We start from the raw sequence: 13,466 nt of genomic DNA, 5'->3' as shown, positions 1-13,466 counted from the left end.
GTATTTCTTTTCCAAACCTTTGAAAATGCAACAAAAAAGAAGAAAAAAATGAGCATACTTTTTTAATATATTGGATTTATCGATCAAATTGAACTATAAATTAAAGATAAATGAAAAATAAATAATACAATTTTTTTTGTGAATTGGACTTACGGTACAAATTTCGAAAATATATTTTACACAAAGCAAAAAAACAAATTAATATTTTTTGTGTATTGAATTTAATGTAAAAAAAAATAAGAAAAAACTACTGTACAAATGAAAAAAAAAGAAAAACTTAACGTTTGAGAATGTATTAAGTGTACGTTACAAGTAAAAAAAATATTTATACAAAATAACGAAAAGGAAAATAATACAAACTTTTGGTGTATTTGGATTACGAAATAACTTAACAAAAAAAATGAATTTGAATACAATTTTTGGTTGTAAAGACTTTATGGAACGAACAGCTGACAAAAATTTACACAAATGCAAAAGAAAAATATTAGCACATTTTTCATTTTGTACTCGGTTCACAAAAAAAAATTCATGTCCATGAAAAAGTTTTTTGATACAATTTTTTATCATAATAATTTTCCGAAACAAATATTATAAATAATGTATGGGAATAACACTTACTCCTTCTCCAAACAAATATTTCTCTCAAATAATAATTTCCATTTCATAATCTCTATTTCCTTATTCCTTTCCCCATTTTCCTTTCCTTCCCCCACGCCCCTTGAGAAAAACTAATTAAAAGTAGAAGGGTACACACAACCAAATTTGGTCATCATGGTTTGAACCATTTTGGGTTAAAGATTCCTTTGTTTGTTGAGATATTTAATCGAGTGATCGGAGTGAAGGGTAACAACTGAAATCTAAAGCTAAAGCTTGTGTAGGTATTTTATAGCGAATAGATGGGGAAAGACTCGAAGCCAAAGGACGCGGGTGGTAAAGGGAAGGGGAAGGCAAAACAAGGAGCTTCCGGAGCCGATGAAAGCGCTTCCAAAGGAAAGGGAAAATCCGGAAAAGCTGCTTCCGATGGCCTCGGAACTTGTACTTATGTTAAAGGTTTCCTCTCTTTTCTCTTTCCTTTTCTTCAATCCTATTTACAGGGCTTGGGATTTCTGAAGGTTTAGGGATCTGGGTCCATCATTCTTATTTTCTTTTTCTTCAATTTGTTGTTTAGCAAGGCATATACTGTCCGAGAAGCAGGGTAAAATCAATGAAGCGTATAAGAAGTTGCAGGACGGTTGGCTTAGCAATGGAGACAAAGTTCCACCAGCTGAGTTTGCTAAGGTTGTATGCTTCTTCTTCTTCTTCTTCTTCTTTTGGTTTTTTTTTTATTAGGTGACCCTTTGCAATTCTGTTTAAGAAAAAGGGGCATTAAGTCTTTAGTTAAAGATGCTTGATATTGCAGCTTAACTCACCGCGGGACAATACATTTACTTTTTTGTGAATAAGCAACGATGGTAGAAATCCTTTCCGTGAATTCTATCTTCTAGGTAACTGAATAGCATTCCAACGGCTGAATGTTCTACTCCTCTCTAGTAAATTGGCTACCCAAGATAGATTTTTTTTCTTAGAATTTGACGTTCTGAGTGTGTATTACTTGTTCACACGTTAGATTATGAATACATTTATGAGATATATTCAAGGGCTTTGATAGAGAGATAATGAACATGTATATCCCTTTCATTTTCTTGTTTTTAGGTGTATGAACAATATCCTGGATGCAGTTTTAGGGACCAGAGAAGGGACGTTCATGTTTGGAGTCCAAACCTTAAACAGGGTTTTACGTGTCAATCTTTGTTCACTTCAGTTTACTCTTGAATCTCTCCCCCTCTAGGGAATCAGTTTTCAATGTGGTCTAGAGGATTAAGGTTCTTAAGAAAGTTAGGTTCTTTATTTGACAAGTCTTACTTGGCGAGTTAACACTGTTGATAGGCTTGCTAAGAGGAGGACTCTTCTTGTTGGACCTTTTTGTTTGCTTTTTCGGAAGGTGAAGGAAGACTTTGATCATCTCGTTTGGGATTGCGAGAATGTGGATGTTGTGTGGAGTTCTTTTCTGCAAGAGTTTGGCTTTAACTTTCTTGGCCAAAGGAGTGTTTGAGCTATCCTTGAGGAGTTCCTCCTCTATCCGCCCTTCAGAGAAAAAGGGTTTTTTTTGTGGTTGGCTGGGGTGTGCACTGTGATTTGGGATATTTTGGCGGAAAGGAATGATCAGGTGTTTCGTGGTAGAGGGAGATACCATAGTGAGATTTGGGCTTTGATTGGCTTTCATGTGTTCCTTTGGGCTTTGGTTTCAAAGATCTTTTGGAATTATTTCTCAGAAAACATTTTAATTAGCTAGGTGGGGTGTTTTGTTGGGCTGAGTTTTTTTTGTATGCCCTGGTTTTTTTTCCTTCTTTCTCAATTAAAGTTGTTTCTATTAGGTACTAGATATGTAATTTTTGTTTGTTAAGATGTATTGTAGCTTAACTCACCGCTATTGTATAAGAGTGCTTACTAGGGTGGTTTCTACTTATTATAAATGGGAGGTTATTTTGTACAGTGATCTTGGGCTTGGGTGAGAATACTCAAGAGGGAGGTTCCAAATGCCTTATACTAGGGTTTATCTTGTATTTCCTTATAATTACATTACAATAGATTCAAATCTTGTTCTTGTTAGGAAGTATCCTAATAAATTTGGTGCCCTTCAAATGCAAGTAGTGGTTGTTGGGATTTTATTATAACATTTTCATAGTAATCTATATTTCATTGCAAAGATTAATATATTCACATAACTTAGGGGTGTGGGGGAAGGTAGTGTTTTAAATGCCCTGCTAGGTGCATGTCATGGTACCGGTTTGCAAGGCAAGGCACATAAAAGAAGGTGCAGACCTTCTGTGAAGCGCTGGGGCTTGAGACTTTTTCGCTATTAAGACAAAAAGATTAATAATTCTGGTTTTTTCTTCTTCATTAATTTAAAAAATAAATTTTACTAAGCAAATTGCTTGTGTTTAAGGTTATTATTTATTATTTATTTATTTTTTTTCCATTTCCCCACAATTATAATTTCTCTTCTTTATGTAGTACTTTTATTCATAGTGTGCTAAAAACAAACCCCATGCACCTTGTACTTAAGCCCTAGAAGACCAATACACTTTATTATGCCTTGACAACTTTCAAAAACACTCGGAAAAGGTAAAGGGGCACACCTAGTGAGTTGGGCAACTTTTGGGAAGCCTTACGCTTGGGAGGTTCAACTTGGGGAATTTAAGGGGCCACAACAAAGCATTATTGACAAAATGGTTATTACATTATTCTCTCGGGGTCTTCTTCCTTGTGATATAAAGATTATCATGAGCAAGTATGGTTCTCGTCTGTTTTACTAAATTTTGAGTGGTGCCGAAGGCTCGTTAAGAAACTAGTGGAAAGAAATTTCTAACGAGCTTCCTTCTTTCTCCAACTTGATCTAGTTTGTGATGGACGATGGGAAGGGTATTCTCTTTTGGGAGTTTAGGTGAATGGGGGATCTTCCCCTATGTAACATGTTTTCTTAAGTTCCATTTGTTTGCTGCTATGGCCTATGAAAAATTCTTGTGTTGCTCGTGTTTTGACTCATTGGAGGATCTTCTTTTCTCATCCTTTGGGTTTCGTTGTTCGATAGAGAAATGACAAAAATCATGGTCCTTCTTTCTCTTTTAGGAGTTCTCGAGCTTTGGTAGGCATACGTTCAACTTTGGAGTGTTGTTCGTGAGGACTTTTCTTGTAGATCCTTTTTTTCTTCATTTTGTGGACCCCTCATAATCCTAAAAAAGGTGAAGGTCACTGTTTGACATGTTATACATGAAAGAATCAACACGTGCTTAGATAGGCTGGGAAGGAAGTTGTCTTTGGTTGGACTCTTTTAGGCGGTGGAAGAAGACCTGGAATTCATTTTGGAGGTGTGGCTCATGCTTAGAAGGTTTGCGACCACTACTTTGATGCATTTTGTCTCCAAATAGCTCGTCATAGCTCTTTAGTGCTATGATTGAGGAGTTTCTCATTCATCTGTTATTTTGAGGGAATGGAAATTTTTTGTTCTTTTTTATGGAAAGTAGATGTGTGTGCTTTGTTATGGGCTATTTTAAGAGAAAGAGGTACTAGAGTTTGTACAGGATTGAGAGACTGTCTTTTGATATTGATTGTCTCCCTTTGGGTGACAATGACAAATTTCTATTGTAATTATTTGTTGGGTCTTATTTTACTTAATTGGAGACACTTTCTTTAGGCAGGGAGTTTTTTTCTTTTTCTTTCTCTTTAATTTTTGTTTTTATTTTTATTATTATTATGTGTTTGTATGCTTTCATTCTTTTATCAATGATAATGAAGGCACCTTACTCTCTTTCCAACCCTAAGTATTGTCATTGATGCATGGAAATTAGGGGTTTCTTTATGTATGTTTCTTGCTGAATTATAATGACCTGAGATGTTACCAAATGATAATAACACGTTACGACAACCTGGTTGGTCTCTCAGTTAGCAGCTGAATACTCAGAGTGCCCTTCAGGGAAGAAAGGTGGGGACCTTGGATGGTTTCCTCGTGGAAAGATGGCTGGTCCCTTTCAAGAGGTTGCATTCGCCACACAAGTTGGAGTGACCAGTGCACCATTCAAGTCAACGTATGTCCTTTCTCCAACTTCTTTATTGTTATCGATTGTTGCCATTGATTTTTCTATTCTGATTTTTCTTTATGCCCATCTGCTCTTTATTTTTGCTCAATATTCAAAACCTAAGTAGCACAGTGGGACCCAAACACCACATGAACATGGCAACATGGCATTTTGGTTGGGAAGCAGAAGATAATGTATAAAATGTTTATATATTGTTATACTAATACTCCTATACAGATACAAAATGCAAATTTAGTATAAAAAAAGATATACTTTACTACAAACATACAACATTAAGTCAATGAACTACATTTGAGATCTTAAAAGATATAGAAAGATTTAGTTGGCTATAACTAGAGGAAGAAGGTGACTTCTAATACTTTAGGATGAAACGATGTACAAGGATTCAGTTGGTAAGAAAATCTCTGTTAGTTTCCTGTGTCCAACGGTGTCCAAATTTTTTCAAAAAATTGTCTAGTTAGATAGGCTTTTTAGCGTGTTCGATGTTTTAAAACATGATGCGTAAGCTTGGAGGCGGTATGAAGCATAAGCCTGATTTCAAATTAAGAAAACACAATTAAATCTTAAAAATAAATATATTCTTAACATTGTAATATTGCGTACATACACAGAACATATCCTTTAATTATGACAAAGAAAAAAATCTCAATAATTAATCTGGTAAAGGGAAAAATCTCAATATTCCATCTAAAAGTTGGTAAAAAACTTCTCTAAATCAAAAGTTGAGAAAAATCTAACCTAAAAGTTTGACTCTGGTGTTGACTGAAGCGATTTTTATCACATTATTTTGTACTCATCACTGACTCCCTCCACCAATGGATTATGTTTATCTTTATCCCCCACTTTGTCTTTTTGTGTGTTTTTAAATTACTATTTGGTTGGTTTTGATATTAAAATTCAATTAATAATAATTTTCATTGCCTGTCAGTTCCTCTTCCTAAAAATTCAATTAATAATTTTTGTTGTTGACGCCGTCGGTTCTACTTTCGCCCAAGTTTCAATGTTCAAGACGTGCTTCATCCTTTATATGTTAGTCTAGTTTAAGATTTGGATCTCTTAAGCTAACCTCCTTGCTAAATAACAAGACCTTGTAAATTGAGAGGAATGGGTACAATTTTGTAATACGATTATGAAGATCTGATAGAGATATTTAAACTTGTCATCATGGGATCTCGTTGTCTAATTATTATTATTCTCTTAAAATTTGGAATTAGAGAAAAGGGAGGAAAAATTGTGGGAGCTGAACATGTTTTGAGTTCGTTCCAAAAATAAACACAGATTTGCTGTTATAACGTGCCTGATAGCACCGCAATGCTATTGAGCAGCATTGTGGTGCAATGCCCTAAAATTTAAGTTCGTTTTTTTAAAATTAAACTAAACTAATCTAAAATAATATATGAAAGCAATTAAATATCTTTTACCTAGCAGCCTCCAGGCGCAAATTCTTAACATCAGCTGTTTAACATGACTTGTCCCCTAAAGGTACAAGAAATTCTCATATTTCTTTTGCCCTTGCTTACTTGAATTGATGTAGCATTTCAAGCCTACTAAAGATTCCTATTTCTTAAGGGAGTTGAACAGGTTGAATTTGTATATTTTTTCCCTTTGGGAGAAGGTAAAAGGAATCAAAAGGCTCAAGGGACTCAATCGAGTCCAAAGAAACTGAAATAAGAATGTTCAAAGATGTCCAAAATACCAAAGAGTAGAATAGGGTGAGCTGGTGAGATTTTTCAACCTCTAACTCTCACTTGGATCTTACCGGATTTTAGCTAATGGTTCTTCTGTCTCACAACCTGGGAAGCAAGACATGAGCTCCTTGTTCGTCAAGGAACTTCTTTTTTTGTAGTACGCATGATGGTCGCTCTGATAGACTCGCCAATCTCTAAATGGAATTGCCAACTGGGCTACTTGGTCAACCATACCTTAGGTTTTGTTATCTTTCATTACAGGTGACCTCGGAAAACACAGGAGATTGAACCATAACTATGACTCAACTTAATACTCAAATTAAACATGTCATCGTTATAATTTTGGATAATCAGACACGCATAGGGTAGGCGAACAAATAAAGCAAGTATACAGGACATACAAGTATGCATGATTAATGCGTGAGTATAATTTATTTAGTATGCTCACTCTAGAAATTCAAGCAAGGAGTAGAAAACATGAAGATCAGAAAAACCCATGATCAGCCCACAAAATTCATAAACAAAAGTGCCTAACAAACTTCTAAATCAACATTTGGACCTAGTTCGGGCATTGAAGCTCGAATTCTAATGCCAAAATCTTCGCTACAAGGGTAAATACAAAGAAATCATATGGGTTTTGTGATAGAACACTGATGTAGTGTTTCTATTATATTGATAATTCAAACACAACTTACAATAATAAGCGAACCGTGAACCTCAGAAAATGAGTCATGATACAGATAACTCACAAACATCAAACAAAGTAAACCTCCTAATCCAAAATACCAAACAACACACAGAACAAAATACTAAAAAGCAAACCAGAACATCAGTCTTCTGCTTCCTGTCTTTCAAGGAGTATTGCAGACCTTTCCTTTCACTCAGAAACTGCCCGTCCTTTCCCATCTCTTTCTCATTGATTTAGCTTCCTTTTTGATATATGTCATCTTTTTTAATTAACTGTAGGTGGTTCCTCACGTGCCTTATTTTTCTTTCTTCTATTATAAGTAAATAACAGTGGTGGTCTAACACTACTCTCCTCCTCCAAATCCACCTTGTCCTTAAGGTGGAAATCAGGAAATTGCTGTTGAAAATCACTACACACTTACACTTCCCGTGTAGCTTCATGAGGCGGTAACCCTTCCAGCTAATCAAGATTTCCCGGTCCTTAGTATTAGGATTCTTTTGATAACCATATTCTTCCGATAATGTCATCCATCCGTGCTTGTCATTTAAATAAGGTACTATTTGATGCACCTGCATATGATCTCCTAAAACCTTCTTCAACTGTGACACATGAAAAACAGGGTGAATTACAGTGTGGGTGGAAGTTCCCGTTTATAAGCTACTGCCCCAATTTTCTCAATAATTTTGTATGGCCTGAAATATTTAGGAGATAGCTTTTCACTCATTTTCTTCCTTAAAGAAGTTTGTTTGTACGGCCTGAGTTTGAGAAAAACCAGATCTCCCAGTCCAAACTCGACATCTTTTCTTTCCAAATCAGCATACCTTTTCATCTTTTCTTGGGCAATGCTGAGTTATTCCTTCAAGACACCCAAAAATATATCTCGGTCCTTCAGCTGCTGATCTAAAGCAGAATTGGGCGTTTCCATATTACTATAATAAACGGTGGAGGTAGTCTTCCATATACTGCTTGGAAAAGAGTCGTACCAAGTGAGCTGTGATATGTTTTGTACCAAAACTCTACCCAATGCAGCCAGTTGATCCACTCTTTCAATCTCTCTCCACAAAAACATCTAAGATATTCTTCCACCCCCTATTAACAACTTTAATCTGTCCATCTGTTTGCGGATGATAAGCTGTACTTCGGTGGAGTTTAGTACTAGCCAATCGAAACAACTCATTCCAGAAATGGCTGACAAATACCCTATCTCAATCAGACACAATAGATCTTGGATATCCATGTAGCTTTACCACCTCTTTGACAAAAACTACAGCTACTGACTTAGCTGTATAAGGGTGTGAGGGCCAAAAAATGAGCATATTTAGTCTATCCACCACCACAAGGATAACTTCATGTCCAGCAGCCTTGGGTAACCCATCTATGAAATCCATAAAATATCACTCCATATACTGTCAGGAATTTCTAATGGCATTAATAACCTTTCTGGTGAAAGAGCCAAAGTTTTATTTCTTTGACAAATCAAACATTCTGCACAATATTTTTTTATGTCACTCTTCATTCCATTCCAATATAATTCTCCCGTGATTCTTTTATACGTCCTTAAAAGTCCAGAATGTCCTCGAAACACCGAATCATGGTATGTATGCAAAATAGTTGGCAATAGAGATGAAGTTTTGGAAATAACTAACATGCCCTTAAACTGCAACACACCTTGATTTAATGAAAAATTTGGAATATCAGATTGGTGCTTCTCCACTGTGCTTTTAATCTCCTTCAACTTTGGATCTCTGTCTATCTCTTCTTGAATAACTGCTAAATCAATCAATGTTGGGGCTGATATATGATTAAGATGGACTGTTGGAGGGACACTAGAAAGAGCATCAGCTGCCTTATTCTCCAAACCTAACTTATATATTACTTCAAATGAATACCCCAATAATTTCGCTATCCATTTCTGATATTGTGGTTGTATCATGCTTTGGTCAGGTAGAAATTTTATTGACCGTTGAATGTTGATCTGTTTTTACCAAAAATTTCCTTCACAACAAATATGGTTGCCACCTTTGAACGGCAAACACTACAACAATCAACTCTCTTTCATAAACTGGTCGTGATCTATCTCCCATACTCAAAGTTCTACTGAAGTAAGCAATAGGTTTTTTAGCCTGTGTCAATATTGCCCCAACTCCATACCCCGAAGCATCCGTCTCTATCTTGAATGGCAAATTAAAATCAGGCATAGTCAATACTGGCGAAGTCACCATTGCCATCTTCAATTTTTCAAAGGATTTTTCAGCCTCTTCACTCCATTTATAGACACCTGCCTTCAATAACTGAGTTAAGGGTTCGACAATTTTACCATAATTCTGGACAAATCTTCTATAATAATCCTAAAAATCCTCGCATCACTCAAACATTAGTTGGCGTTGATCATTCTTGAATAGCTCTTATTTTCTCAGGATCAACTTCCACTCCCTCTGCTGAAATGATGTGCCCCAAATACCCTATTCATGCTGTGGCAAACTACATTTCCCAAGATTTGCATAAAGCTCATTAGCTCGAAGAATTTCCAGCACCAATTCTAAGTGTTGTAAATGTTCTTCCAAACCTCTGCTGTATACGAGTATGTCATCAAAGAAGACCAGCACAAACCTCCTCATATATGGCCTGGAGATGGAGTTCATTAAGGCTTGAAAAGTTGATGGAGCATTGGTGAGCCCAAACGGCATAACTAAGAACTTATAGTGCCCTACATGAGTTCTAAAAGTTGTCTTCTCCACATCTTCTTCATTCATCCGAATTTGGTGATATCCCGATTTGAGATCAATCTTTAAAAACATATTAGCTCCATTAAGTTCATCAAAAAGCTCTTCAATAACTGGAATAGGGAACTTATCTGGGATTGTTACATTGTTCAACGCTCTATAATCAACACAAAAACACCAACTCCTATCTTTCTTTATTACCAACAACACGGGACTGGAATATGGGCTTGTACTTGTTCTAATAATTCCCGAAGCTAATATCTCATCAACCAATTGCTCCATTTCTTCTTTCTGTTAGTGTGCATATCTATATGGCAGCACGTTAACTGCATCTGTCCCTTGTTTGAGATGAATATGGTGTTCAATCCCTCGTTTTGGTGGTAATGTCTCGGGCCAACTACATACATCATCAAACTTAGTTAACAGGGATGGTAGGGAATTATCAATTGTAGGTGTAATCTCCTCATTGTACATTTCTTCTATAGATAAATTACTGTGCAAGGCTCGACACTCTATTAAATAACCCTAATCTTCATTATTCCAAGTCTTCATCATATGTTTCAAACTAACCCTTGTCTTCATTAAGCTAGGATCACCTTTGATTGTAATCTTCTTTCCATTATGCTGAAAAGTCATAACTAACTTCCCTCCAATCCACTTCAGTTACACCTAAAGAATGTAATCACTGCATTCCAAGAATCACATCCACTCCTCCCAATTCTAAAGGTAATAAACTATCAATAACCTTCCCATCACCAATCAAAACTTCTACTTTGCCACACACCCTTCCCTTTGATGGCCGTCTCTGACCCAAGGATCACTCCATAAGTTGTAGTTGTTTTCAAAGGAAGATTCAATGCAGTCACCAATTTTTTAAATATGAAATTGTGGGTAGCTCCACAGTCAATTAATACTACTACCTCCTCATTCTTCACTTTTCCCTTCACTTTCATGGTTCCAGGATTGTCTAGACCCGCCACTGAGTTGATAGATAACTCAATGTTGAAATTTTCAACTGCTCCCACGTCAATTGGTTTATCTTCCAATTCTTCATCATCTGGTTCATCTTCAGTGATCTTGTCAGGCTCCCAAACACAAATAACTAGTGAAAGACCCAACAATGGCTAAACAGAGTCGGTACTCTGCTATCTTTTATTTATATATAAGCCAAAATATCACAAACAACAAGATAAACGATAACGAAAGAAAGAAATACCCATATAAACATACCAGCCCTCTTTACAAGAAGGATACTACCCTCTTGCGGCTACAACAGCCTGCCCTCTAAAGAAGATTAAAAAATAAAACCTACCCAGCCTATTACAATATTTCCTATTTATAGTTCTCCTAAAATTCCACCCAGTGGGGCCCATTCAGCACGTTCTCCTTCCCCATCATTCTTTCTTATTATTAGCTGGTGAATTCTCATTTCTGCCCCTCCTCACATACGTATGTATAATTGGTGGCCTAACAGATCTCTAATTCTTCTCCATTTTTGCGCACAACCAGCATTCTCAACTCCTTTTGTTCTTTAATTTTACAACGATGCCCAACATAATATTTCTCTTATCTCTACTCACAGAACCATCGTCTTCTTTCGATGTCAATGCTCTTTCTCGAATAATACCTTCAAGATATTTCATAACCATCTGCTGTTGTTTTTCTATCATTGCATTCATATTTTCAATGTTCTTCGAAATCAAGGTTAATTTTCCTCCATCGCTGGAAATTTTTTGAACTCTGTTCGCATTTCCAGAATTTCCTGCTCAAGAAGTTCCAAGCTCTCCCTTCTTTGCCATGTTTTTTTCCAACTGCCCAGGCTATATGCTCTGATACCAATTGGTAGAACACTCATGTAGTGTTTCTATTATATTGATAATTCAAACACAACTTACAATAATAAGCAAACCGTGAACCTCAGAAAATGAGTCATGATACAGATAATTCACAAATATCAAAGTAAACCTCCTAATCCAAAATACCAAACACACAAAACAAAATACTAAAAAGCAAAGCAGAATACAGAACACCAGTCTTCTGCTTCCCTTTCTTTCAAGGAGTATTGCAGACCTTTTCTTTCACTCAGAAACGGCCCCGTCCTTTCCCATCTCCCTCTCATTGATTCAACTTCCTTTTTGAAATAACTGTCATCTTTTTTTAATTAACTGTAGGTGGTTCCTCACGTGCCTTATTTTTCTTTCTTCCATTATAAGTAAATAACAGTGGTGGCCTAACATTTTGATCAAAATGAAATCCGAGTTTAAAGCTCTGAAAAATGTCCACCAACCCTTGACACAAACCCAAGATATGTGTGGTGTTGTGTGGAAAAAGCCTTCCCCACTGTAGTAACACTGCATCGGGGGCGATGGATAGCTCCACGACGCTACACTACATTCTGTTAAGCTCCTATTAGCTCCAAATCAACTCCAAATTTTCCAAAGTGCTCTGGAATGCTTGTAATATCCAAATTCCTACAAGTATAGAGATTTGAAGTCAATGAAGAAGGAAGATTAGAGGCACTATGATAACTGATTTAGAGACTCACTTTCTGAAGATGCACATAATTCGAAGATTCTATCACAGCAAAGAAACTAATTTTTTTATTTTTTTTAAATAGAAATAAAACTGTTGTGTGTAGGATATTGAGAGCAACTATTGATATTATAAAGATGTCTTTGATTAATTTTGCAAGTCAAAATTCTCCACAGAATTCACATTTTTGCTTTGTTGCAATGCAGGCATGGGTACCATATTATCTTGTGTGAAGGAAGAAAGAATTAGGAAATCTTGCATTCGAACAGATCCTAAATATGGGTATGCATTGACGATAATAATTTCCAGTACACAACTTTTTTCTTTTCATGAGCTCTACCAAAATACTCGTTCACTGTATTGTGATTATTGTTCTCTTTACAGCCATGGAATGAAGAATAGCAATGACCATACATTTTCGTGTATCTATAGTTGGGTTTGGTGATCTGTTTTTATTAATATTTAGTAATAATGGAACTATGTCTTGATATTTTATGTATAACAAGATTGTCTCTTGATTTGAGGAAAAATAATGTTGTAGGAAAGCAGATAAGTATTAGTTGCATCCAAATATTAATAAAGTCTTGGTTTGTATAAGAAGGTTGAATAATGAAGGTAAGAGAATAGAAGCAGTGGTTAGAATAGGTCTCCTTGGGGGCCACCAATCATTGTTTAAGTTTCTATTTGAATTGACTAAAACATTTAAAGTCTTCTGATACAAAATTGTTTAAAATACATTGTAAAGTCTTCTAAAAGCTACTTTGAGTAATTATCAAATACTTTATTTACTAATTATCAAATACTTCCTTGACTGTAAAATGACTTGAATTGAAAATCTGTTTAATGAATGGTAAATTGCATCATTTAGAAAAAAAACAGTGCATGACACTTTTTTTTTTTACATATTTCGAATATGGTAACATTAGTGATAATTATAGAGCTATAGTTTCGTAATTTAGAAAATATAATGATATGGATTCTATTATCATTAATCAACCTTTTGAATATTCACACGGGAGGATATGTTCTTTCATCCTCATCTCTTGAACTAATCTATAGTTGGTTTGAGTGACTAATTGGATAAACCAATTGTTTGGAATTGCTAATTGCTGTAAATTTCACATCTAATCTGTAATTGTTAGGTGTGGATTACCTAAGCACCATAGGTTATCTCATGGGTGTGTGTTGTTTTTTTAGC

The 13,466-nt window shown here is 35.6% G+C and overlaps 1 protein-coding gene across 1 annotated transcript; it reads left to right on the top strand.

Annotated features, from left to right (window-relative positions):
* Positions 1–668: 668 nt before the first annotated feature.
* Positions 669–12,951, top strand: LOC101207250 (peptidyl-prolyl cis-trans isomerase NIMA-interacting 4). The gene is made up of 5 exons (XM_011656987.2): positions 669–1,050; positions 1,169–1,278; positions 4,483–4,625; positions 12,475–12,550; positions 12,653–12,951. The coding sequence occupies exons 1-4, from the start codon at positions 897–899 to the stop codon at positions 12,515–12,517; spliced, it is 450 nt and encodes a 149-aa protein (XP_011655289.1). The 5' UTR covers positions 669–896; the 3' UTR covers positions 12,518–12,550; positions 12,653–12,951.
* Positions 12,952–13,466: the final 515 nt, after the last annotated feature.

This window comes from Cucumis sativus, chromosome 5, assembly GCF_000004075.3.
Source record: "Cucumis sativus cultivar 9930 chromosome 5, Cucumber_9930_V3, whole genome shotgun sequence".
NCBI classification, from domain to species: Eukaryota; Viridiplantae; Streptophyta; class Magnoliopsida; order Cucurbitales; family Cucurbitaceae; genus Cucumis; species Cucumis sativus.
This window is presented reverse-complemented; position numbering and strand designations above follow the sequence as displayed.